Source organism: Antrostomus carolinensis, unplaced genomic scaffold (genome assembly GCF_000700745.2).
Source record: "Antrostomus carolinensis isolate BGI_N321 unplaced genomic scaffold, ASM70074v2 scaffold9368, whole genome shotgun sequence".
Taxonomy (NCBI): domain Eukaryota; kingdom Metazoa; phylum Chordata; class Aves; order Caprimulgiformes; family Caprimulgidae; genus Antrostomus; species Antrostomus carolinensis.
This window is the reverse complement of record NW_010334978.1, coordinates 8,591-31,613: the sequence shown is the minus strand read 5'-3', so window position 1 is coordinate 31,613 and position 23,023 is coordinate 8,591. Positions and strand designations below refer to the sequence as shown.

At 36.2% G+C, this 23,023-nt stretch overlaps 1 protein-coding gene across 1 annotated transcript in view; it reads left to right on the top strand.

Annotated features, from left to right (window-relative positions):
* The window catches only part of SHOC1 (shortage in chiasmata 1), a gene marked incomplete at its 5' end in the record, with an annotated part of 50,631 nt that extends 28,481 nt beyond the window's left edge, over window positions 1-22,150 (top strand). Inside the window, 15 exon segments of the mRNA XM_029086586.1 lie at window positions 1,633-1,740; window positions 3,453-3,640; window positions 8,513-8,582; window positions 10,051-10,126; window positions 10,663-10,723; window positions 10,725-10,848; window positions 11,373-11,478; window positions 13,227-13,338; window positions 14,312-14,433; window positions 14,986-15,079; window positions 16,099-16,230; window positions 17,570-17,719; window positions 18,826-18,946; window positions 19,128-19,742; window positions 22,050-22,150. Of these exon segments, the coding sequence (XP_028942419.1) occupies window positions 1,633-1,740; window positions 3,453-3,640; window positions 8,513-8,582; window positions 10,051-10,126; window positions 10,663-10,723; window positions 10,725-10,848; window positions 11,373-11,478; window positions 13,227-13,338; window positions 14,312-14,433; window positions 14,986-15,079; window positions 16,099-16,230; window positions 17,570-17,719; window positions 18,826-18,946; window positions 19,128-19,742; window positions 22,050-22,150 (2,180 nt within the window).
* Between the last annotated feature and the right edge of the window lie 873 nt (window positions 22,151-23,023).

Sequence of the window (23,023 nt, the reverse complement as noted above, 5' to 3'; positions counted from 1 at the left end):
GTGTTCCTTTTAGTAGCTATTGTTTGTCACACCTGCATGATGCAAAATGCTAAGCCAAAGTTAGAAATCAGGAGAAAAAATCCATGTTAATTTGGTTTCTTTCTGACTCAATTTCTCTCTTATGTGGCATGTGAAAACCCTATAGAACCAGAAAAATTAAAAAAAAAAAAAAGTCAGCAAAATCAGTGACCCCTCACAAAGATTTTTGGCTATAGATAAAGAGAAGGTCAGGAAAACCTCCCAGCAAGATACAGACTGTGCTTGAGGCTAGTGGGTATTTTGGATTATTTTTTGAGTTTTGTACTGTTCATAGCTGAGAACTCGTAAGCATAACACAGAAGGCTGTCTACTACCTACCAAGTTTTTATATTATTTATGCAATAAACTTTAGCTGTCTAAACTTTATTGCTTTCTGTGCTGAATGTATTTTTCTCAGAAAAGGCTAATGATAATGAAATTACAAATGAAAGAGAAGACAAACAACAAAAAAATGGTGGTCTCTACAGAATGACAGCCTGTGATCTATAGAATTGCCATATTAAAATTGTCAGCAGCAGGGCTCTCTTAATTTGAGGGAGCTTACAAAAAAGCAAACACCATCTTCACCAACATGAGGGAGAAACTCAGTATCTCTGTCTGTATCAGTGAATCACAGAAAGGAAATCATTGCTGAGAAAAGTATACAGAGAACTACTATTGCTTGTGAAGAGCAAGGAAAAAAATGTGTAAGAGCCTGCATTTTAATCCAAGATTAATTAAGAAAACTTATATCCTTTCAAATGCAGTTTGCATGATGTAAAAGTGTAGCCTAAAGTAGGAACTGGGCCCAGGGGCATGCTTATTCAAACTCCAGGGCCCTCTTTAGTTGTAGATTAGCTGTGCAGTATATTTCCAATTGCTAAAATTACAGCAATTAAATCAATGAAAATATTTACTGGCTGAAATACTGATGAGGCAAATAGTCATCTATTAGACCTTGTTTTAAGGGCACATGTTTTCTGAGGAATGGATAATATTTACCCATCCCTTGTCATGCAAAACAACCTCATGTGGGACACAAAATTGACCTATGAAATAGGTGTGTCTTTGGACTACAGCTCAAGGAAAGCAGTAAAAACTTTTTGCTCTTGGTTGGAGAGAGTTCTGAAATGTTTGGAAAACCATTTAGATGGTGTTACACTACTGCTGAAAAAATTAGTGATTTGATTAGTCAGATGCAGAAATAGTAATGTGAACAGCTGGGCTTGTATGATGGACCAAAACATGGGAAATCTATCAGTTTCCAGGTGTTTTTAGAGATTGCTGTACTAGAATCAGTAAGGCAGTGTGGATTTAATGGCACACCTAAGGGAACTGTTATCTCCTCCTCCAGCAAGCACCACCTATCCCTACACACCCTTCACAACCACTTCCCTGTGTGCCACTTGCTATGGGTCAGATGACACTGGAAAAGTTCTGCTGTATCATAAGTTATTTGCCAAGACCAACAGATCCAACCTTTCAAGGTTATGTCTGTTTAAGTGTGTTTAATGAAAATTCTGAAGATCCCAGGATCTTTTAAATTGATTACGTATGTAAAGCATGATTTCTGAAATTTTACACAGACCACACCTGTGTCTTCTGTTTGCAAAGGTAAAATAGATGAGAAGGAGATCGTGCTGTTCAGACATGCTGCTCTGGTGCATCTGCTGGTGACAGTTCGAGATCTTCTCTTAACATGTAGCTTGGACACAGCACTAGGTTTGTTTTTACTGGTGGCTAATGATACCCAGAAACTCAATGCTTTGTGTGTATTCTGCATCCTCCTTCACATTTGTAGGCTGTGATTCTTTGCCATCCGTACACCTCAAGCGTAGTTTCAATATGATATTAATTTCCCTTTGCTTCCTTATTTCTGTTCCACCATTAGAAATGAATTCACTGCAGATTGTACACTGGTATGTGTATGCTCAGTTCATGACTAACGTACCACTGTTTGTGTTACTGCACGGATTTGCCTGAGCAACATTCATATGGACATCCACAGATACAATGTATTGTCTTGTATCTCAGAATGACAAATTTTCATTGGAATGTCTGTGAAGAAACTGAGAAACACACTGTCCTGGTTTGGCAGGTCCTTCGTTGTTTACAATCCACCTTCTGTGAGTGAAATATTCTTAGGCTCCTTGAAAATGAGGGACTTGAAACTGAGGGCATTTTAAATAAAATCTGAAATATTTTCTAACGTATCACAAGGCGTTTGACGTTACACTCCAGTTCTTAGCACTGGACTCACACAGATATTTTTTTGACCTTTTCTGGTCTTAACACCATTCAGATTTGGAATATGAAAATTCATTGTAACCCAATTTTATGCCTGAAATGGTAACACCGTGCTTGTCAATTTCCCATAGCTGTGTATTGTGAATTTATCTGTCTTTCATAAGAAGCTGAAGTTAGCTTTTATGAATGCCCTAGAAAAGTCAGGCTCCCCCTGTCTTTATAGGCAATAAGTGGTATAGCATCTAATTTCAGTCACTCCAGATTATGCCTTGATGCACCGTGTTCCCTTAAAACTGATGTAAAGTGGAAAACATCTGCCATAAGCAGAACTGTGGGGAAAAGTAATTATTTTATATTCACTTATATATTTTTAGCAATAAAAGCATAGGAAGGAAAATACAGAATGAACATAGAATCATAAGTAGAATTCTTTTCTACAATTACTACAAACAGCATAGGAGGATGAGAGGAAGACAAATGAGCAGTTGTTCCTCCTCTCTTCTGTTGTAGCAAAAGCACCCCTAGACAATATTTCAGAATTACATAGAATTACATAGCAGCTGTTCTTCCAGAACAGCTCACACAGGAAACTGCACAAATAAAAAAGATAAGAAAAAAAAAATAAATTAGAAAATGGAGACAGCTACTAAGTAGGCCCCGTAGCCCTCACTGTTGTTGTAAGGTTGTGCTGTGCTGTGTGTTTCATCACATAGTAGTCTTGGATCTATTTTTTCTGTATGGATTTTCAAATAAACCCAGCATTATTCACCATTTATATACAAAAGGCATCATTCAGAGTTGTGAAATAGTTGTGATAAAGCGAAAAGTAGTGAAAACACAGGGCAAGGAAAGCTTTGGACAGTGGGACTATAAATGAAGTTGTTATTTAGTATAAACCACATAGACATATTAAATATAAAAGTGCTGCTGCTCGTATCTGCAGCTATAGAATGCAGTGTTCTATAATTCTAGCTGTAGTCATATAGCAGATAGTACAGGAGGTGCAGCAGTTTTATAAAGACAACTTATATAGCTGACTGGTAGTAATAGTATCCTTACATATTAGTGAGCCATTACATTTTCATTACAACTATCACATAAATTTTAAATTTATGTATAGATTAAACACAAACCTTGTCAATTATCTTTTGTCACTGCAATTACTTCTTTTGTTGCTTTATTAATAGGTTATTTGTCCAAGGCAAAGAACATCTATAAAAACATCTTAGAATCTTGTTTGAATAATATCTGGAAGAACTTGAAGATTGTTCAGTACAGCAGCCAGAAAAAGCATGAAACAAATCCCAGAATAACAGAGCTTCAGCGTCAGATGTCAAATTGGATGCAAAGTTTTGGAAAGGAACACGGTGTTAAGGTTAACAATGTAAACAGTTTCTCAAAGCAAACAAAACTACTCCAAACTATGTGAATAATTATAAAATCATCTTTCAACAAGGGTTGGTTTATGGAAGAAAGTCTTATAATTACCCTTCCAACCCACAGTATCTGTTAAATAAGGGTGACATTCAGACCTCTTATCAAGAGCTGTGCAGGTTTCTGTTTGATCATATCTCCCTTTGCTACGTGACTGAAATAACATGCATATTAGTTTTAACATTGCCAGGGCTTCATCTCGTTGCAGGTGGCTTTGTTTCCCAGGTAAGTATATTGTTTCTTATCACTTACTAAAGATTATAACCTTTTATTTGAGGGCCTCAATCTTCTGCTGGTGTGAAGAGAATCACAGCACAGGTCAGGATTGTGTACTTGTACAGTGTGGCTCAGAGCACGTACTCCATGGAGTATGTGCGTACTGTTATCCATAGACAACCCCTGCTTTTTTTGAACCCATGTCTCGGGGCAGTCTCCTGTCATTATAATTATATAAGGAATAAATGCCTATAAGTGATACTTATGGCATGGGTAGTTATATACAGTAGTGGAAGAGATTCAAATTATCCAAAAAGGGTTTTTTTCTGCATATGTGAATATTTTGAGTAATCTAGTGCAAAACACCATATTCCTTTGCAGAATATTTATTACTTTTTTACAGAATACTTATCACATAAGGTAACATAAGAGATAAAATATGTAATTTTTTTAAAGTCTCCTGACACTTAAGAGAATTTCTGCTGCTGAAGACACAGACAAAAGAGACAAATCTCCAAGCTTACTTTAATTTATTTTAAATTCCTGCTATACGTCACTTTCTGGAGCTTTCTTCATGTTTCAGTTAAGAGTTGCACTAAGAGCTCTGAACATCTTTTGATTAAGATGATTTTCCTGAAAATAATTTAAAATGGAAATGAAGCAACCAAAACAAAATGGTGTTGATTGGCTTGATGTCTGTCCTTCAATAGACCCTCTAAGCTGATTTCAGCATCATCTTCTTCTTCTTAAGAGTAACACATTTTGCTTTGTGATACTAGGGTTATGCTGGACTAGGAGACGTATGACAACTTTGTTAGCTCAGTGGCAATTTTGCTTTTCTTCTGGACTCCACTAGATATGAATTTTTAACTTTTTATCTATAACTCTCCTGAGTTCTGACTTTCTTCCTTGACTTAAACTTAAGGTCATGCACACATATCCGTGCAATGTAGGAATATATGTGATTTTATCCACAAGTATAATATTGTTGACTGTTCCCTAACATTTAGAGACAGGTTTCAATGAGCCAGAATAGGCAGAGGAGTATTCCATTTTTAATAGGAAGTAAAAGTTGTATTGAATAAGCCATTTCCTGTTCTATCACATCAGCATCAGTTAATATGATGTGAAATATGATAATCTGGTTATCCTTTTATTAGCCAAAATTGTTATGGATGCAAGATTATAATAGGATGTTTCCTTTGCAAGCAGGAAGTTGCTAATGGAATGGAATAAACTGAACTTTACCCTTTGTTTCATCATCTTTTGTACTCGTGATTAGATAGAACATGACTACAAATACCATCTAGCTCACAACAGCATGTAATGAGTACGCTGTTGTATGATCTGTGAAAAAGCAGGTCTGCATTTTAAAATGCAGTTGTCCAAAACTGCTTTGAAAGGAGCTGGGGGTTGTCAGGTGGCTGTTCTGTGCACCAACATAATGGAAACTGAAATCTGCCTTAAGCTTGTCAGGCTGACTGATAGCCAGAAATTATATTCTGACAAGATCTAACACACTATTAATATTTACGTCTATAATTATCTTGCATCTACTGTAAATCTTAAGACTTAGACAATGCCACGTGCCTCTTTAAAAACCTTGTCTTGCATGCACCACGAAAAGTATCTATACAGTGGCATAAAGGTTCAGAGATCATCTTGTCTGGAAGTGTGGTGTAAATCCTGCGTATGTGTACATGTTCTTCTTTACATACTTTGATTATGTAACAGAAGTTCGGTTTGTATCAGTTGAAGTGGTGGACAAGATAAACACCTTTAGTAGTGATTCTTTCTAAAACGATGTCAATTTGGTAGTTTCTAATCCTTTTCAACATTTTCATCTCAAGCAGTATTTCGTGGGTCTCAGAAATAAGCAATTTCTGGCAGGAACATTTCAGTGAACTCCATCTGTGATCTGGAAAATCTTTCTAATTACTTCAGCAGTACATCTGGTACCTCTCTCTGGTACATCACCATCTTGCAGGCTAAATTCTAGACATCTTCAGTTAAAGTTTTTCTTCCTTCGGGATAATGCCTCTAATGTCACAGTAATAATCTGTCTAGTGCAACAGTAATAATGTACTGTAATGTCTTTAGATAGTATCTTTAAATAGCATTTTTACTTTGAAGCAAATACTCCAGTTTAAGATTTCTTCTAGAACAGCTTTGTTCATAAAACTGAATTCTGATACTGATGTCTTCTATAATATTGTTTCTCCAACTCTTGTAATAATACACACCTGAGTTTCAAATCATTAGTGACAGGAGAAAAACCGCCAGCAAAACTTCAACCCTGGATATGGAGAGAGCAGAATTTGAGCTGCTGAAGGAGCTAGTGAGTAAGGTCTCCTAGAAATCTGCTTTTGAAGGTACTGGGGTCCAGGAATGCTGATCACTTTTTAAGAGCCTTCTCTTACAAGCACAAGAGTAGGCAATTCCAAAGTGTTGGAAGTCAAGCAAGCAAGGCAGAAGAACCGTTTGGCTGAGCAGGGATCTTCTTCTAGAAGTTAGGCAGAAAAGAAAAGTGTACGGACATTGGAAGCAAGGACAGGTGACATGGCAGAACTACAATGATGCTGTTTGCCATTGTAGGGAGAAAATTTTTATGACCAACGTTCAATTAGAGTTCAAGCTGGCCATCACTGTGAAGGACAACAAAAGGGCTTTTAAAAAATATGTTAACAGCAAAAGGAGAATCAGAGATAACATTGGTCCATTGCTTGATGAGGTCAGTCACCTCACAAATAGGGATGTAAACAAAGCAGAGGCTTTTAATGTCTTCTTCACCTCTGTCTTCAACACCAGTGGTGGGCCCTGGGACCCTGGAGCCTTGTGCTGGAGGACTTTGACTGGGGGGATGGTAAACTCTCAGCCAACCCTGAATTTGTTCAAGACTTGCTGCTCCAGCTGGATGCACATAAATCTATGGGGCCCGATGAGATTCATCCCAGGATACTGGAAGATCTGGCCATTGTCATCATGGGACATATCTCCATTATTTTTCAATGGTCTTCAGATCCTGGAGAGGTCCCAGTTGACTGGAAGCTGACAAATGTTGTCACACTTTTCAAGGGAAAGAAGGAGGACCTTGGTAATAACAGGCCTGTCAGTCGTTGGTGCCTGGTAAAATTATGGAGAAGGTTATTCTGGGAGTTGTTGAAGAACACTTGAGAGACAATGCAGTCATTGGCCATAGTCAGCATGGGATCACAAAGGGAAAGTCCTGCTTAACCAACTTAATTTCCTTTTATGACAAGGTCACCCATCTAGTTCACCAAGGGATGCCAGCAGATGTGGTTTGGGATTTTAGCAAAGCTTTTGATACTGTCTCTCACAGAATCCTTCTGGCTAACCTGGACAGCACAGAGCTAGACAAGTTCATAATACCCTGGGTGAGCAATGGGCTGACGAGTCAAGCTCAAAGGATTATGGTAAATGGGGTTACATCAGGCTGGCAGCCTGTCACCAGTGGGGTTCCCCAGGCTCAGTTTCAGGGTCAGTGCTCTTTAATGTTTTTATAAATGATCAGGACGCAGGAATCTAGTGTACGTTAAATTTGCTAACAGTACTAAACACGGAGGAGCTGTGGACTCCCTCAAAGGTCGACCAGCCTTACAGAGAGATCTGGATAGGCTGGAGAGCTAGACAATCACCAACTGTATGAAATTTTATTTAAAAAGGCAAGTGCCAGATTCTACACCTGGAACAGGGTAATCCTGATTATACATACAAATGGGGGGACGAGAGGCTGGAGAGCAGCCCTGTGGAAAGGAGTCTGGGTGTCTGGGTTGGTGGCAAGTTAAATAAGAGTCAACAGTGTGCCTTGGCAGCCAAAAGGGCCAGCCATGTCCTGGGGTGCATCAAGCACAGCACAGCTGGTCAGTGGAGGGAGGTGATTGTCTCACTCTGCACTGCACTGGGGCAGCTCCACCTCAAGGACTGTGTGCAGTTTTGAGCATCTCAATATAAGACATCAAACTATTAGAGGCTGGCCAGAGGTCGGCAATCAAAATGCTGAAAGGCCTCAAGGGCAACACTTTGGAGAAGCTGCTGAGGTCACTTGGTTTCTTCAGCTTGGAGAAGAGAAGGCTGAGGGGTGAGCTCATTGCAATCTACAACTTCCTCAAGGGGGGCAGAGGAGGGGGAGGTGCTGATCTCTCTCTGGTGAGCAGCAACAGGACATGAGGAAATGGAATGAAGCTGCATCAGGGGAAGTTCAGATTGGACATTAGGAGAAGGTTCTCCACTGGGAGAGTGGTCGGTCACTGGAACAGGCTCCCCAGGGAAGTGGTCATGGCACCAAGCCTGTCAAGAGTTCAAGGAGTGTCTGGATGATGCTCTTAGTCATATGGTTTAGTTTTAGGTAGTCCTGGAAGGAGCAGGGAGTTGGACTCAGTGATCCTCTGGGTTCCTTCCAACTTGAAATATTCTGTGATTCTATGATCATCATTCTGGAAAATTCCAAGGTTTCCATTTTGGCCACCTGCTTAGTCAACCTCATGCTTTCTGTGCAAAGGAGAAATAAAGATGTATGCAGGCTGAAAGAACAGCTTTTTTTACAGTACTAGAGTTTCTTTTACTTATTTTCTTCCAGATACTAATCATAACAAGAATGGACTCTGAGAGGGAAAAAGCTGCCCTTGTTCACACTTTATCTAGAGTAGAAGGTAAATAATTAACGTGTATTTTTGAAAGAAAAAGTGGCTGTTACTCTGTGCTTCACTGCATTCCTGTTTGTATGCTTTTTGCAAGTGTCTCTCCCTCTTGTTCTCATCATGAACGTTTCTATATACTTTTCTCACTGTTTTCTGTTTCCTAACTCTTCCATCAGCCTTTTTTTTTCTTCTTGTAATTTTATTTTCCCCTGATTAAGATTTCTGGTATGGTGTTTTCTGTTGCAAGAGAATTATACATGTCATCTGTCAAGTCGAAAGATTTATTTAACAGAATACAAAGGAGATGTGGGCAGCCTATTGCATAACTATAATTGCATCTGTTGTCTTGGTCAGATTGACTCTGGTTTCAGCTGATTGGTGCTCACAAGTTTTCTTTCTTGCAGTTAAAATTTGGAAGTCTTGACTAAGCTCCTTAGCATGAAACCTTGAATGAGTAGTTAGGTAGAGATCATGATTTCCCCTGGCCATCTGTGGCTGACCTTGTTTGATAAATATGTAAGCATTAGCTGTAGCAATCTGTTAAACTCAAGGGAAAAAAAATGCTGTTTCTGATATCCCAGCCCTGCACTGATACAAGCAACACTTTAATCAATTCATCCTTTTACCTGTGAGTAATTTTTGTGCAAGCTCGTTCAACATTGCAGATTCAGCTGGTAAAAGAAAAACATTTCAGGAAGATTGTTATTTGAGCCTTAGCTTATGTTTAGAGCAAGCCACCGATTCCTTTTATATTGCTTTTTAAAACCCATTTTTGTGACTCCTTCTTACTTGAACCTTATTAACAGTGTTATGTGTTGTATTGTTTTTTTGCCTTTAAAAATAAAGTTAAATTTCCTGTGCTCTTAAAAGAAGAAAGCCTGTCTTTTAGAATGTTTTGAAAGGGAGGAGTCATGTTCACAATGCTTTTACTAATAATAATATTTAATGAAATGTATTTTATTTGTTTTAAGATCTTAAAACACAGTTGCTAACACAGGTCAATCCAACTAACTAAACTTCCAAAGAGAGGTGTTTGTGTTATACAAATAAATAAATAAATAAACTTCCAAAGAGAGGTGTTTGTGTTATACAAATACTCCTTTTTTTAGCTACATCTTCCAGTCACACTTTTAAAACTTCAAGTGTATAGAAAGTGTAGAGGAATATAAATGATAAAGAGGCAAAGATCATTCCTTTTGCACTATCCTTTAATTTTTCATTTTTAGGTAATTAGGTTGTGAGTTTGTGAGACATGAAGCTTGTTCACAATACTTCTTCCTTGGGTTCAAAAATAGAAATTTCTAAATTATACCCACCAGTGCAATATAAACTGAAGTTGTGTAGGACTTCATCAAGACAGACAATGTAATACACAGAATTTTAATATCCTGTGTTGTTCCACATTTGCTGCTTACTGCTGTGCATTGACTGATACCTGCAGCGGCTCATTTGTTTGATTAAGGCTTTAATTCTTTTTATGCAGGTTTAAAAGCTATGGATTTGAATTCTGAGAAAAAAGGAACCTTTTTAAATTGTAAAGATATCATAAGCAAGTAAGTTAATTCTTGATTTTTGAGAACAAAGTTGTTACTCAGGGCTAATGGCAGAGGAACTTAGTTACTTTTGCTCATTTCCATGAGACTTTCCAGTCTGGAGTAAAAATTTCAGAATATGGATCTACAGCTTCGTTCTGAGAGGGGAGAAGTTTGTCCACACTCTAGTAAAAACCTTAGTTGTCAGGCTCAGAGGAATTTTTAGAAAAACATGAATTGCATGGTTTTAACTTTTTGTTTTGTTTTGCATGTTTTAGAAAAAGGTGGGGGAAGGGCATAAGTCAGAAATAATGACAAATTATGACATAATGACAGAAAAATATGAATACTTCAAGTAGATAATTGGAGGAGGGGAAGTACAGGTTTTAAATTTTAAATTATGTTTTAAATATAGTTTTAAATTCAGGAAGGGTAAATTCTTTTCTGTAAACAGACTTTAGACAGTGATAATTCTTCAAAGTAAAAATGTGTTTATTTTATTCTGAGAGTAATTCTACCCAAACTTAATTTTATTAATATTTTGTTGTTTTTTAAAGCCTTAGTAGATATTCCTGCGTTATTGTACACAATCAGCAAATTGGAGCTGACTTCCCTTGTTACGCTCTTCTCATTAGTAATCGAATATGATTATTCTGAAAACTCTTGCTGGAAAAATCTGTGCAAAAATCTGAATGTTACTTACATGACTTTTAAAACCATCCTCCCTGAAACAATACTAATGGGTAAGTGCTCTCCAGAATTGTAATAAACAATCGGGCTGTCACATGAAAGAAAGCACTTTCTGTTCCCTAAAATGCTACATTGATATGCCTGTGTATGAGAACGACTAACAAATTATGAGGGCTAAAGCCAAGCAAACAGAACTGGTTCATCTGTACAGCAAGACAGGAAGGTGTTTTTTGTAGGGTGTAAGCTGGGTTTTGGCCAGGATGTATCAGTAAATGCTGCTTGATGAAAGACTGGGGCCAAGTTTGTAGGTTGTTTACAGTTGCTACAAGCTGTATCCACCCTTCCTCATCCTAACTGAATGTTGATGTAAATCTAAAGGAATATAAATTAAAGCTTAATTTCAAAGAGATTCAGAAGAACTCAATTTTGAAAGAAGAAAAAAAAAAGCATATACTGAAAGCCTTTTAATGGGGATAAAGAAAAACTGCGTTTTTAAAAGATGTCTATTTAAGTATCTGAATGTATCTTTAGTTCTTTGCTTATGAAACTATTATCTTACATATACAAAATATTTCAGGGGATCACTCTGGTTCCTTTCTTCTGGAGGTACAGGTTCCATATGTATTTCTGACAACTGAAGGACTTCTTAATATGCCAGATATTCTTCAGCTTTTGGAATCCAAGTAAGTGAAAATAACCTATTTAATCATACTGACTATTTATTTTCAGTTTTCCAGGACATGTGTCTTGTCCTACTAGATCATGTAGTATCCATCTGCTTGGCTCTTAAGTACATAACTGCAATTACACTATTAGCATTTTGAGAGACAAGAAGATAGTTTTTCTGATGTAGGTGATAGCTTAATCCTATAGATTCCCACAGATGTGGAATTTGCCAATTTGTTTATTTTAATGAGCTGGCACTTTTAATCAAACCAACTTTTTAAATTGTTTACTTTTTCCTGAAAATCATAATGTTACCCCAAAACGTTTTTTGTTTTAGTGCTTCTTGATGCTTGGAAGGCTTTATATTTAATTTTTCATTAAATTGCTTTTGGATTTTTTGAGTTTTACCTACCAGAGCTATGCTAAAAAAACAAACAACAGTAAAGCAGTCTCATTTTCTGATGCATCACAGCTTTTGTGAGAGTCTAAGTTAAAAACAAAAGCTATTTTATTTGTAAAATTCAGATCTAATATTCACTTAACTTTTGAATACTTTTTGACCTGTACAAAAATTTTCATGTTTGTAAATCATTGCACATGTGCATAATTTTTTTTGACAAAGTTTTCTTGCATTTTGCTTTCACAATTATAAATATCTAATAAAAGTACTTTTTATCTTGGGAAGAAAAAAAAAAGAAAGAAATAGGGGACAGAGCAGCAGCATCTCTTAAACACAGTGCCAGAGATACAGATAATTGCTTTCACAATGTTGCTGAAGAGACATGCCAGATTTGATCCTTGCTGTATCCTGGAGTCAGCTGTGAAGCCATTTTTGAGTCTAATTACAGTTAAATAGGGGAAAAAAAATAATTAAAAAAAAATTATATATATAAAGTTTTATATTTAAAATTTGAACATTTAATTTGACATGCAGTTCTAAACTCTGACCTGTTACCTGTTCAAATTCTCTGTTCAGCCTGGCCATAAGCTAAATAGCCAGGAATGCTTTTTGGTACTTTCTCACTAGGTCCTTTCAGCACTGATGAAGTAATTAAAAAGGTGAGCAAACTATTATATAGTTTCAGAAAAGCTTATAGTTCACTTTTTTGTTAATGTCTGGATACCCTGTCCATACAAGTTGCTAGAGGACTTACTGCTGGCAGTGTTTCATAGTGATGAGGCCAAGTAGTGTGACTGTTGCCTCTTCTCATCTTCCCCCTTGGTCAGCCAAGACTCCCTGAAAGCCCTGAGCATCTGATGCTCGTTCAGCGAGTCTTTGCTAACGCGGCTGCTAACAGGAGGCTGTGCTGTGGGCAGTTCTCATTCACTCAGAAAAATTTAGGATCATACCAACAGCAGCCAGGGAGTTTTCACTCAGTTTGCTTTCCCTGGGCTGCACAATCATGAAAGGACCAAAAGAAATGCAATATCATTTAATTACTCAAAAGGAGTATGTGGGTATAATGTCTTATCTATTTTAGTTTCTGTATTACATCTTTTTTTGTAAACTCAATGGCTGTATATCAAGGTCATACTCAGTGCAGTTGGCAACGTAATTGCATTAATTTAATTAAGTCACTGCCACACTGATGTGTATTCTTCCATTGCCTCTTAAAGTGAACTTGAGCATTTGAGAAAGATCAAGGTATGAAAAAACTGTGTAATTTAAAAAAAAAAGTTGAGACATATATGTTATTCATTTTCTTTATGGAAATCTTATTATTTTACTTAACTGAGATTTAATGAAATAATTTTACTTCTTCAGGTACGGCATTACCTTCATTGAAAGAAGCACTAGTTATTCCTTAAGGCTCTTTGGAAATACAGATCGATATGTTGTGTTGACAATAGATGAATGTACTGCTGTCTTTCTGCAGGTACAAAATGAACCTAGTATGTCCAAATTCTGTTGTGCATTGGGTAATTCTAGGCCATATCTGTAACCTTCTAACGTATCTTATCTTCCTCATAATCATATTTAATTCATGCATTGATTCACAACATAAGTTATTTCCAAATTCATTAACTTCAAAATTCTGTCTGTGCCAGTTTCACTAGTTTAAAATGTTCTCATGCCTGTATCTAGCTTTCTTCACAGAAGTGAAACATTTGACCTGAGACTGGATTGTATTAAATATAAAATTAAAGGATCTATACTTAAAGGAATCCTGTAATAACCAATTAAATGTATCTGTGACTATATTCTCTTACCAGTTGTACACGTTAGTTCTTCTCCTTTCAGATAATTATCTGAGTTAGCCTAGAGACTATTTTGTCCTACTTTTAATAAAAAGTAATAATTTAGGCAAGAGCATAATACTTACATTCTGCTATGCAGCAAGACAGGTGACTTTACAGGTAGAAGAACTGCTACTGAAAGATAAAGAATAAAAGAATCCATTAGTGTTGCAAGCACAACAGGTAGACATCCCTACATGCTACTGCAAGTGTTACTGCAATTAGTGATGTTGTACTTTATATATTCAGTGTAGGTATAATATGATTGGTATAGCTTAAGTACTTCAGAGGTTTCGAACAGTATTTTGCATTATTAAAGTTCTCAAAAATCTTAAGAACATCCTAAAAAGTTAGTAGCATTGTGTGCTTTTCACAGGAAGAAAAAAAGAGACATGAAGCAGTGAATCAGCTTTTTAGAGGTCAAACAAACTAAAAGTTGGGAATACAACCTATTTTTCTTGACTCCCTTATGTGTCTTTAATGCCTATATTATTTAGCTGCATTTATGTTTGTTCTAACTTCTGCATAATACAGCAATGCACATGAAAAGCTTGTGACAGCCATGGCAACTTACTTATTTAGTTTTTACTTTTTATATTGATTTTATGGTAGAGTATGGAAGAACTAAATTATGAGGAATCCTGTGACAATGTAATATCGAAGCTGATGGCATTATCGCTCCAATATACATGCTGTTGGATTGTTTTCTATTCCAGAGAAAGACTGAATTTAGAGTAAGTTATGAAGCTCTTTTGTTATCTCAGTATTTTTAAAACAAACATCACTAAAGGAAGCTGCTTATTAGAACAAGCTAACACTCTTTGTTCTTTGAATTTCTCTGTAGCAACACATTTCTCTTAGAACAATATGAATATTGTAGATATTTCCTTTTGCTATGGAAGCACAGCTTTTGTTGACATAGGCCTTCAGTATTCCATTATTACCTATTGTGAGATTTTTTTCTATGAGCAAGAGGTAGTTTTTTTTCATCCGTTACTTTTCCTCTCTGTATAGTTTTTCTCCAGTGACTCGTGCTGATCCAGTTCTTTTGCTTCAGGCCAGGCTTGCTTTGCTGTGGGCTGACTCCACTTTCTTCCTCACAGTGCATCCTTCAGCACTCAGTCAGTCAGTCCTAGTTCTCCTGTCACAGATACTAATGCTCAAACTCTGCTAGTATTCTGAATTCTGGGAAATGAAACAGACATTTATTAACACATGGAACAAACATTTCAGAATTATTACATGTGCATATTAAATATTAATGGTCCAATTAAATGGTTTTATAGGTACAGCCTCAAGGGAGATACTCTGCTTAACCTTGTCTTAATTTATGCCACTCTGATTGAACTTACACAGAAGTCAGAAGACTTTGAAGTTAAGGTAATTTTTTGTGTAACAACCTTTCTGTTTTAATCTTCAATGTATGATATTTCTTAAGTGCTTAATCAAGTATGCATTCTGCATCAAAAACATGAAGTAGCTCAGAATGACTAAAATGAGACAAAGGGAGCTTAATTCAGTGCTGCTGAAGTCAGTGAAAAGACTGTTGACTCCAGTACAAGTTGAATCAGATGCAAATAGTGGCTGAAGTGTTTTTATGAATAGGAGTCAAGAAATTAGATTATACTTTCTTAATTTTATCAATTGTTAGAACATGTATTAATCCTGCTTGTCTTAATTTGAAGTTTCAGGTTAACCTTATGTAACTAATGTAGTAGAAGAAAAGAAAGTGTGATTTTCTCTGCTGTAAGCTACTTTGCTTTTTTTTTTTTAATGTGGCAAGATAAATTAACTTTTTTATTATAAACCAGAAAATGCAGTATCTAGAATAATCAACATTTAAAAACGTGTCAAAAGTTTCCTTCATCTTACCAAGTTGATGCCTGTAACTTATTTATTTTACATGAAGTAACATCTTTTTAGGCAATTTTTTACTTATTTGCCTATTAAAATTTGTTTTAAATTCATCTAGTTAAATGAAGCTTAAAGAGAGGACAAAGCCTTTTTCATTCCAGGTACTCAGCATTGTAGGTTGTGTGGAAATTACTTACACCTTCAGAGTGTTACACATCTTCTTAAACTATATTAGGCATCTCAGAATTACCTGTTTTATTAGGGACTCATATTATACCCATAAACTTTATCACATATAAAAGACATGTAGGATAAACTCATTTCACCTGCATAGCATTTGCATAAATAAGGAGTGTAATTTGCAGCCAGGCCAGTGGTCAGAGGTTGGAGATCCTCTGCATGATAAGCATGGATTTGATTTAATTACTCCACATTGCCAGCTGTTGTGTTCAGGGTCACCTTTAAGCTTTCCCATTTAACTACTGTAACCAGTTGAGACATTCCTTAGGATAAGTTTTAACCAAAAATATTATGTATCACTTTAGGTACTTCTTATGCCAGGGATTGAAGAGGCAGCACTGGTAGTTCGTCAGATTGCTGACAACACTTTGCTAGCATCTAATATCAGTCCTCATGAGTGGTTGGACAAATCCTGGCTTTCTGTCTTGCCATCTGAGGTTTGCTTATCTTCCCATTAAATTACACTGTTTTCATCCAGTTTCTCAGACTCATAAAGTTCTGTGCTTTTTTTTTTTTGTTCTCTTAAAATATATTATTAAAATAAGCATTATTTTATATGTTTATATATACACACATACATATTTTTATATATATGCTTCTATATATACACACATATATATAATTATTTCGTCATCCTTGCCAGTACCATTAGGTGCAACCTGGACTTTCCCTGTGCTTTATCAGTTAACCAGTAGAGAAGTTTATTCTCCACATCTGCTGGCCAATGTGTACATTTCTACAGTTCTAGGCACTAACTTTAAAAAACTACCCAAATTGTAGAAGACAAACATACCATGGCTCACCTGGGGGGGAAGCCAAATTCATCAGTGCTGATCCATTTCTGAAGTCAGTGGCGTTGCTTACAGAGTTGCTTTGATACAAGATAGTAGAAATTTCTTTAACATCTCATGCAGCAGTTGATATTGGATATTTACAGTAAATGCTGGAACAGGTCCATCAGTCACAGTCAAATATGTGATGATCTTTAACTTCTATATTAAAGTTTTCAAATTAAACATATGAATTCGTTAATTTTATGTGGAAGCTTTGAACTCTTGTAAAGCCAGGATCCTTTCTGGCTTTTGCAAAATTCAGAAGCATTGCAAAGCAGATGTTGGCACGGCCTTTCAAGTGTGGGATTATTGGATTGCAGGTTTTTCAATTTAGAAATTAAGGATACTGGTAAAAAACTGAGAGGAGTTGTTGCCTGTATTTTATCTCTGTTAGAGGTATTAGATCCTGGCATCTGCTGAGTGCAGGGCTTTATGAAAGTCAGAAACTGACATTCTTGAAAATCTGCAGCTCTCAACTTGCTGGCCTCCCTGTGACATTCAGCTTCCCCCTAGCAAATCCTGCCTTTGGCGCCTGTCTCATTGCTGTTTACAAATTTAACTTCTGTAGAACTAAACCACCTTTGTCAGTTCATCTTGACTTAGGTAATTATCTTCAAAATGGAGAATAGACGGTAGATCTGGTAATGCATTTTCAAATCAAGTTTGCATGATTGACTGGTTTCACCCTTTCAAAGAGAAGCATCTTTAGGCTGTGTTGCTTTTTATTGAACTATTACTCAGACCTTACTCTTTTGCAAAAATGGTACATTTACATTTGTAGTAAAAAAAAAAAAAGTTTTAATTGAACTATAAAAGTGCACTCTTTGAAAGCTCTATTTCTATGATATACCTGTTCATAGAGATGTGTCGTTCTGTAGAAACAGAAAAAAAGGGGAAAAAAGTTTTAGATGATAGCAATCTAACAAATTAATTTCCATTCCAGACAGAGAAATGTTTGCTTACTTTTCCATGTATCAACCCTCTGGTTGCTCAGTTCATGTTGAAGAAGGGATCGTCGCTGAACACATTGTTTCTTGCAAGCTTTGATCAACTTCAGGAGCTTCTGCCAGAGGTTCCAAAAAAAGTTTTAAAGGTTGGCCAGAATTAATTTATGTATTGGATCAATCTTTTTGCACTGTTGTAATACAGGGTTGTTTGTTTTTTTTTTATCTGAAGCTACATGCATGTTTTCTGGTATAATTTAAAAATTAATTGTATGCTTTAGCATATCATTCATATCTAAAATGTTGAGCCTGCTAATTCTCAGCAGATTTTGCCAAGTCATCATTGTGTTTGTGTGAAGAGGAGTAGAACATTTCCTTAACTGGAAAAATCCTCATTTGATCAGCTTCCCCTTCAAGCTTCATCGTATCAAGTATTGATACAAGCTTGGATGTTTCCCTAATAAAAGAAAGGTTTTCCAGTTAAATATTTTCAGGACTTTTTTCCACCCTTCCCTCCTTCCTTCCCTTCATTCCTTCCTTCCTTCTTTCTTCTTACACAGTAATAAACCCACCACTTATAAATTCATATTACTAAGTATTTGAAAGAGCCCTAGAGGTTAAGGTGAGGAATTCAATTCACTAAGGTGTCCACTCTGCAGTTAGAATTGTGTATTCCTACTGTTTCAGTTGGGCCAAGACTGGGCAAGTTATAGACTGATTATAGTCAGCTAATTAGATAAAAAATGTGCAGCTTTTATCAGTCAAGAAAATGGGAGGACAAACCTCCACATCAGAAGCATTCAGTTAAGGTGAAGGAGCAAGTGAACAGATATTGGGAATATCAGCTGGTGCATGTTATTGTAATAACCACATATGTGCAAAGCCATGTTTACTGGCTGAAAAACAGAGAAAGATCTCATCAGTTTAATTCCTCTATGATGTATGGTATGTGCCAGTCCATTGCAGACACTACTTCCTACACTAATGAAAGAGAACAAGTTATATTAAGGTATTGATTTTCCTGTGTTTCAAGGGATAGGCTGTTATTTACTCTGTTTATAAATTTAAATTTAATTTATTGTCTGCTGCACGGCTCTCCTTTGTATTGTTAAGAAGTGTTTTGTGGGTTTTTTTTCTTTCCAGTAAACAAAAAATTATACATCTTAGAATCCTAAAAACTGGTTTAACTTTTCATATTTGACAGTGTAGATATGTACTATAAACACTCCTCAACTATATTTTTCTTTGGTTTCAGCATTTTAGTGTCATGACATCTTCGTACAGCCCAAACACTGCTGCTCCACTAGAAACAGCAGTGAAAGGTGCATCACCCCCAGAAAACCAGAATAACTTCAGCACAGCTTTAGAGCTGCTTGGTAAGGCAAAAAACAACAGGTAATATCTTGAATTACTGGGAAAATGTCTCTCTTTTGAAACCAAATTAAAATCTGAGTGTGTTGGAATCTTTATCTCTTAATCATGGAAATCTCAGTTATTCTGAGGAGACAGACTGCAATCAAAATTTTCAATGGCATCTTGGTTTTCTGTAAAATGTAGAGAAAACAGTTAATTTTTCCCTCTTCAAACAGAACCATTTAAATTTTTCTCTACCAGAAACATCTTATATGAATTCTGAAGCCATAATGCCTCCGTTGAATCATCAGCAGGGTTTTTTTGGCTCTGATCTTCCAAGCTGTATGCAAAAGAAATCATGTTCTTCGCAAGTAATTACGAGGAAGAAGCAGAATGCCTTTGCTGTTCCGAAGGACTGTGAAGATTTTGCTCATCTAGAAGTTATGAATTCTCTTCATGTTCAAAGACAGCCTTTCAGGATGCACAACAGCTCTGATCATTCTTCCAAAAACTCTGAAAAAGAGGATTTATTTGCAACACTTAGAGACTGTGCAACTCAGGAGAGCTCTAAGAGTTTCCTAGAAGAATTGAGAGAGACAACATTTAAAAGCCCAGAAATCCTGACTGACAAGACCCCATGGAATGACTCTTCATCCACAGGCCCATGTATTTCATTTGCCTCTGATGGTTTTCTCTCTGATTTCTTTGTTGACCCAAATGAGCTTCAAAGTCTGAATTTTCACCAAATAGTTAGAGAAACTAAAGGAAAGAGAAAGCAAAGTCCATCATTCTTATGCGCAAAAGAAAAAAATAAAGCAGGTATGTCCAAAACAAGCAGAAATTGCTGAAATTCGCTTTGTAACTTGACTGGAAACGGGACTAGATTTTTTATTTTCTTCAACTAGCTGTTAAATCCAATCCAACCCAACAGCTGCATGTTTCCTTTACTATAAAACTTACTGGCCTGTATGTTTCTTCTGTGATAAAAGGTTCCTAAACATTTATTTTCTGTTTTGAGCATAAAGAGTATTTAAAAAAAAGTGTTACTGCCATTATTTTTCCTTGGTAAAATATTGAAGAGTGTAGTTCTCCGATATCATAAGCTTCAACCTCTTCTCTCTTTGACGGTGGCTGAAATGTGCATAATAAACATGCCAGAATCATTTTAAAAGTTATGGGAAAGATTATTTTATAAACATAGTTTTGGACAAAAGGGAGAAGAAAAGGCTAGGAGGTGTTTTCTCTAAGGACAAAATGTAGATTCAGCAACTTGAGAGACACAAATTTAGATACCAATAATGCTGTGTTTTGCTATTGGTGATAATGGAGTAAGAATTTCACTCTGATAGCTTTCTCAATTGTTTCATACAGTTCCCTTCTTCTTTGAATATTTTTTAAGGCTAATGACTCCAGGGCTAACTCACCATCTTGAAATCATTCCAAAGCATATTTCTTCAAATAGATGGTATATTGTAAACTTTGTTTACACTGGAGGTGACTACAGTCCTCGTATAAAAGCTTCGGGCTTCTCTTTTTGTAGTAGTTTTTTCTTGTCCTTGCTTTACTTTCTCAAATGTGGTCAGCTTGAGAGTTTTTTGATAAGCTGTAATATGTATCCATGGAGTCTTAAAAGTCAGAAAGCATCACTAGTCCCTATCAGACAAAGTATTGCTGTATCTTACACTGTAGTATTTTTAATTTGAGGTGGCACATTCTTTAAAAATCCAAACTTAAGCTTCTTAAATAAAGTGCCTAACACCTAGTACAGATGATTTAATTTATGTTGTGTCTGTTGCTGTCTGTCATTAAATCTCTTGGTGGTACAGCAAGGTCAGTACTGCATTAAATGCTTTCACTAATTAGATCCATCTCATTCATGAAAACACAAGTAATTAATTGATATTATGTTTCATGGGCTGCTTAAAGCAGTTATGGATGTAAAGAGAGGAAAAGTTAATTGGATATGGTGAACTGCTTTTAATTTTCAGCCTATGTAGATTAAAACGTTCATAGAGAAGCTCTGAACAGGCCTGTTGCCTCTCCATTGGGACTCGAATTGAGACCTGGAGTATTGCTGGGTAGTTAAACACTATTTCAGTAACCTGTAACTGGCACTGATAATACAAAATTCTAAATACAGTTGTTTCAGTAGAGATCAGGGCAGATTCTGCTGGTACTTCATTTTACAGTGTTCTGGAAACACTGTGGTCTCTGACTGATAAACTTTCTGTAATACTCTGGCCTAGTAACGCAAATGTATACTTAAACCTGAATATAATTTAAAAAAGGGCAAAGTGATTTTTGGGTTAGATTTTGGAAGAATAGGCTTATTTTATTATTCATTAGCCAGGGGAAAAATAACCGTACTGAATTGTTGTGCCTGCTAATGCAAAAAAACACCTTAATACAGTGAAAGCCTTCTGAAGTCCCAAATTTAAGAAATCTGAAATCCCAAGTTTAAGAAACGTGTGCAGAGTCAAGTTAAAAAGACATATTGGGAACCCCAGGGATTTCTTCAGGCTTCAGATCAAACTGTTGTTAAACCACAAACAATTTATGTCAATATGCCAAGCCAGTATTTCCACTGGAACACACAAAATCCTTAGGCCAGTGTTGAAGTTTTATGACAATACTTTTTGTAAAGACTAAACAGAATATTCTTACAGCAACTTATTTTTAATAAGCAACTTCTCAAATATTTTATTGCAAAAATACTTTAAATCTAAGAAAGTAAGTAGCTTTTTTCAACAGCTTAGAAACATGAACATGTCTCTGGTTAATTGACTTTTACAATTACTGAACAGTACTGAGTGTAACATTAATGAAACAGAAATAAGCATTAAAATCTTCACTGAAATACTGCGGTTAAGCACAGTGTAGGTTGATGTATTTATTTTGCCTCCTGTATTTTACTACAGGACGATATCCATAAAGCTCATCAGTAGTAAGTAGTAGTTAATATTAATCTGTATGCATTTAATTTTATGGCAGTTGATACTTCTCGTACAGAACATACTGGTTAAAGCTAAAGTCTGTTACTGCTTCTGAGAAACACATAGTTAAGTCTGCGTGTGTGTTGCATTTGTAGTTTATCATACATATAATTTCTTTCCACTTCTTTTCCAGATTCAGGATTTGCAGAAGTACCAGGGTGTAAAAAAAGGAGACTGACATATGAAAGAGTCCCTGGAAGAAGTGGTGGACAAACACGTCTTAAATTCTTTTGAATGGAATCGGGATTTGTATACTACACATACTTTTTAAAATTCTTAAGCTCTTTGAAAGAAATTGACTAAATAATTTTTTCTGGTTCACTTTTAGAGAGAAATTAGGGTTTGGGAATCCTTACTAACTCAGGATTCTTTTGTAGGTTTTTAAAATTTTAGTAAACAAACTAGTTCCTTGTGCCTGGAGAATTACTGCTTCTCTGTTTGTTCTCATGGGTGATACAAAGGTACTTCATCACTCTTTATATGAAAAATAAAATATGGATGAAAAAAGACACTGAAGCTCATAGATTTTTCAAGGCATCTGTGTTTGCTCCCTGACCCTGCAGCTTTCCAAACTTAAAGATAGACTAGATCTGCCGGAATCTCAACACTGCTCATAAAGTCTTACAGCTTTCTCACACTGACAGCTGCGACCCTTTGTATTTGTCCCTTGGGTTCAGTTCCATTTCTTTCATTCTCACAGCTCCTTTAGAAGCCATGGGACAAGTTCTTGAACTACCTTTAATCGTAATGAAACTACAGAACAACCTGTTTGTTTTATGGACAACATGTGAAAGTTCTATTGAGATTTAGGATTGCAATAGATTTGCTTTCAGACTAACTAAGCTGTGACCCTAGCTCTCTGCATAATCTGGTGGAGGCCATTTGTTGGCATCCATGTTTTTTAGCTTGGTACAGCCCTTCAGGAAGTAGGGAGATGAGAGTCATCTGGGAGGCAGTGCCAGATATTGTAGGCTACAGCTGGAAAGGGTAAGAGAAAAAAAAAAGGGCATCTCAATTGCAAGCTATAGAAGAGAGGATAGAATAGTACCCAAACCCTCGCTTTCCATCACAACATTGGGCAAGGAAACTGGAAGTAAGTGTGGGAGC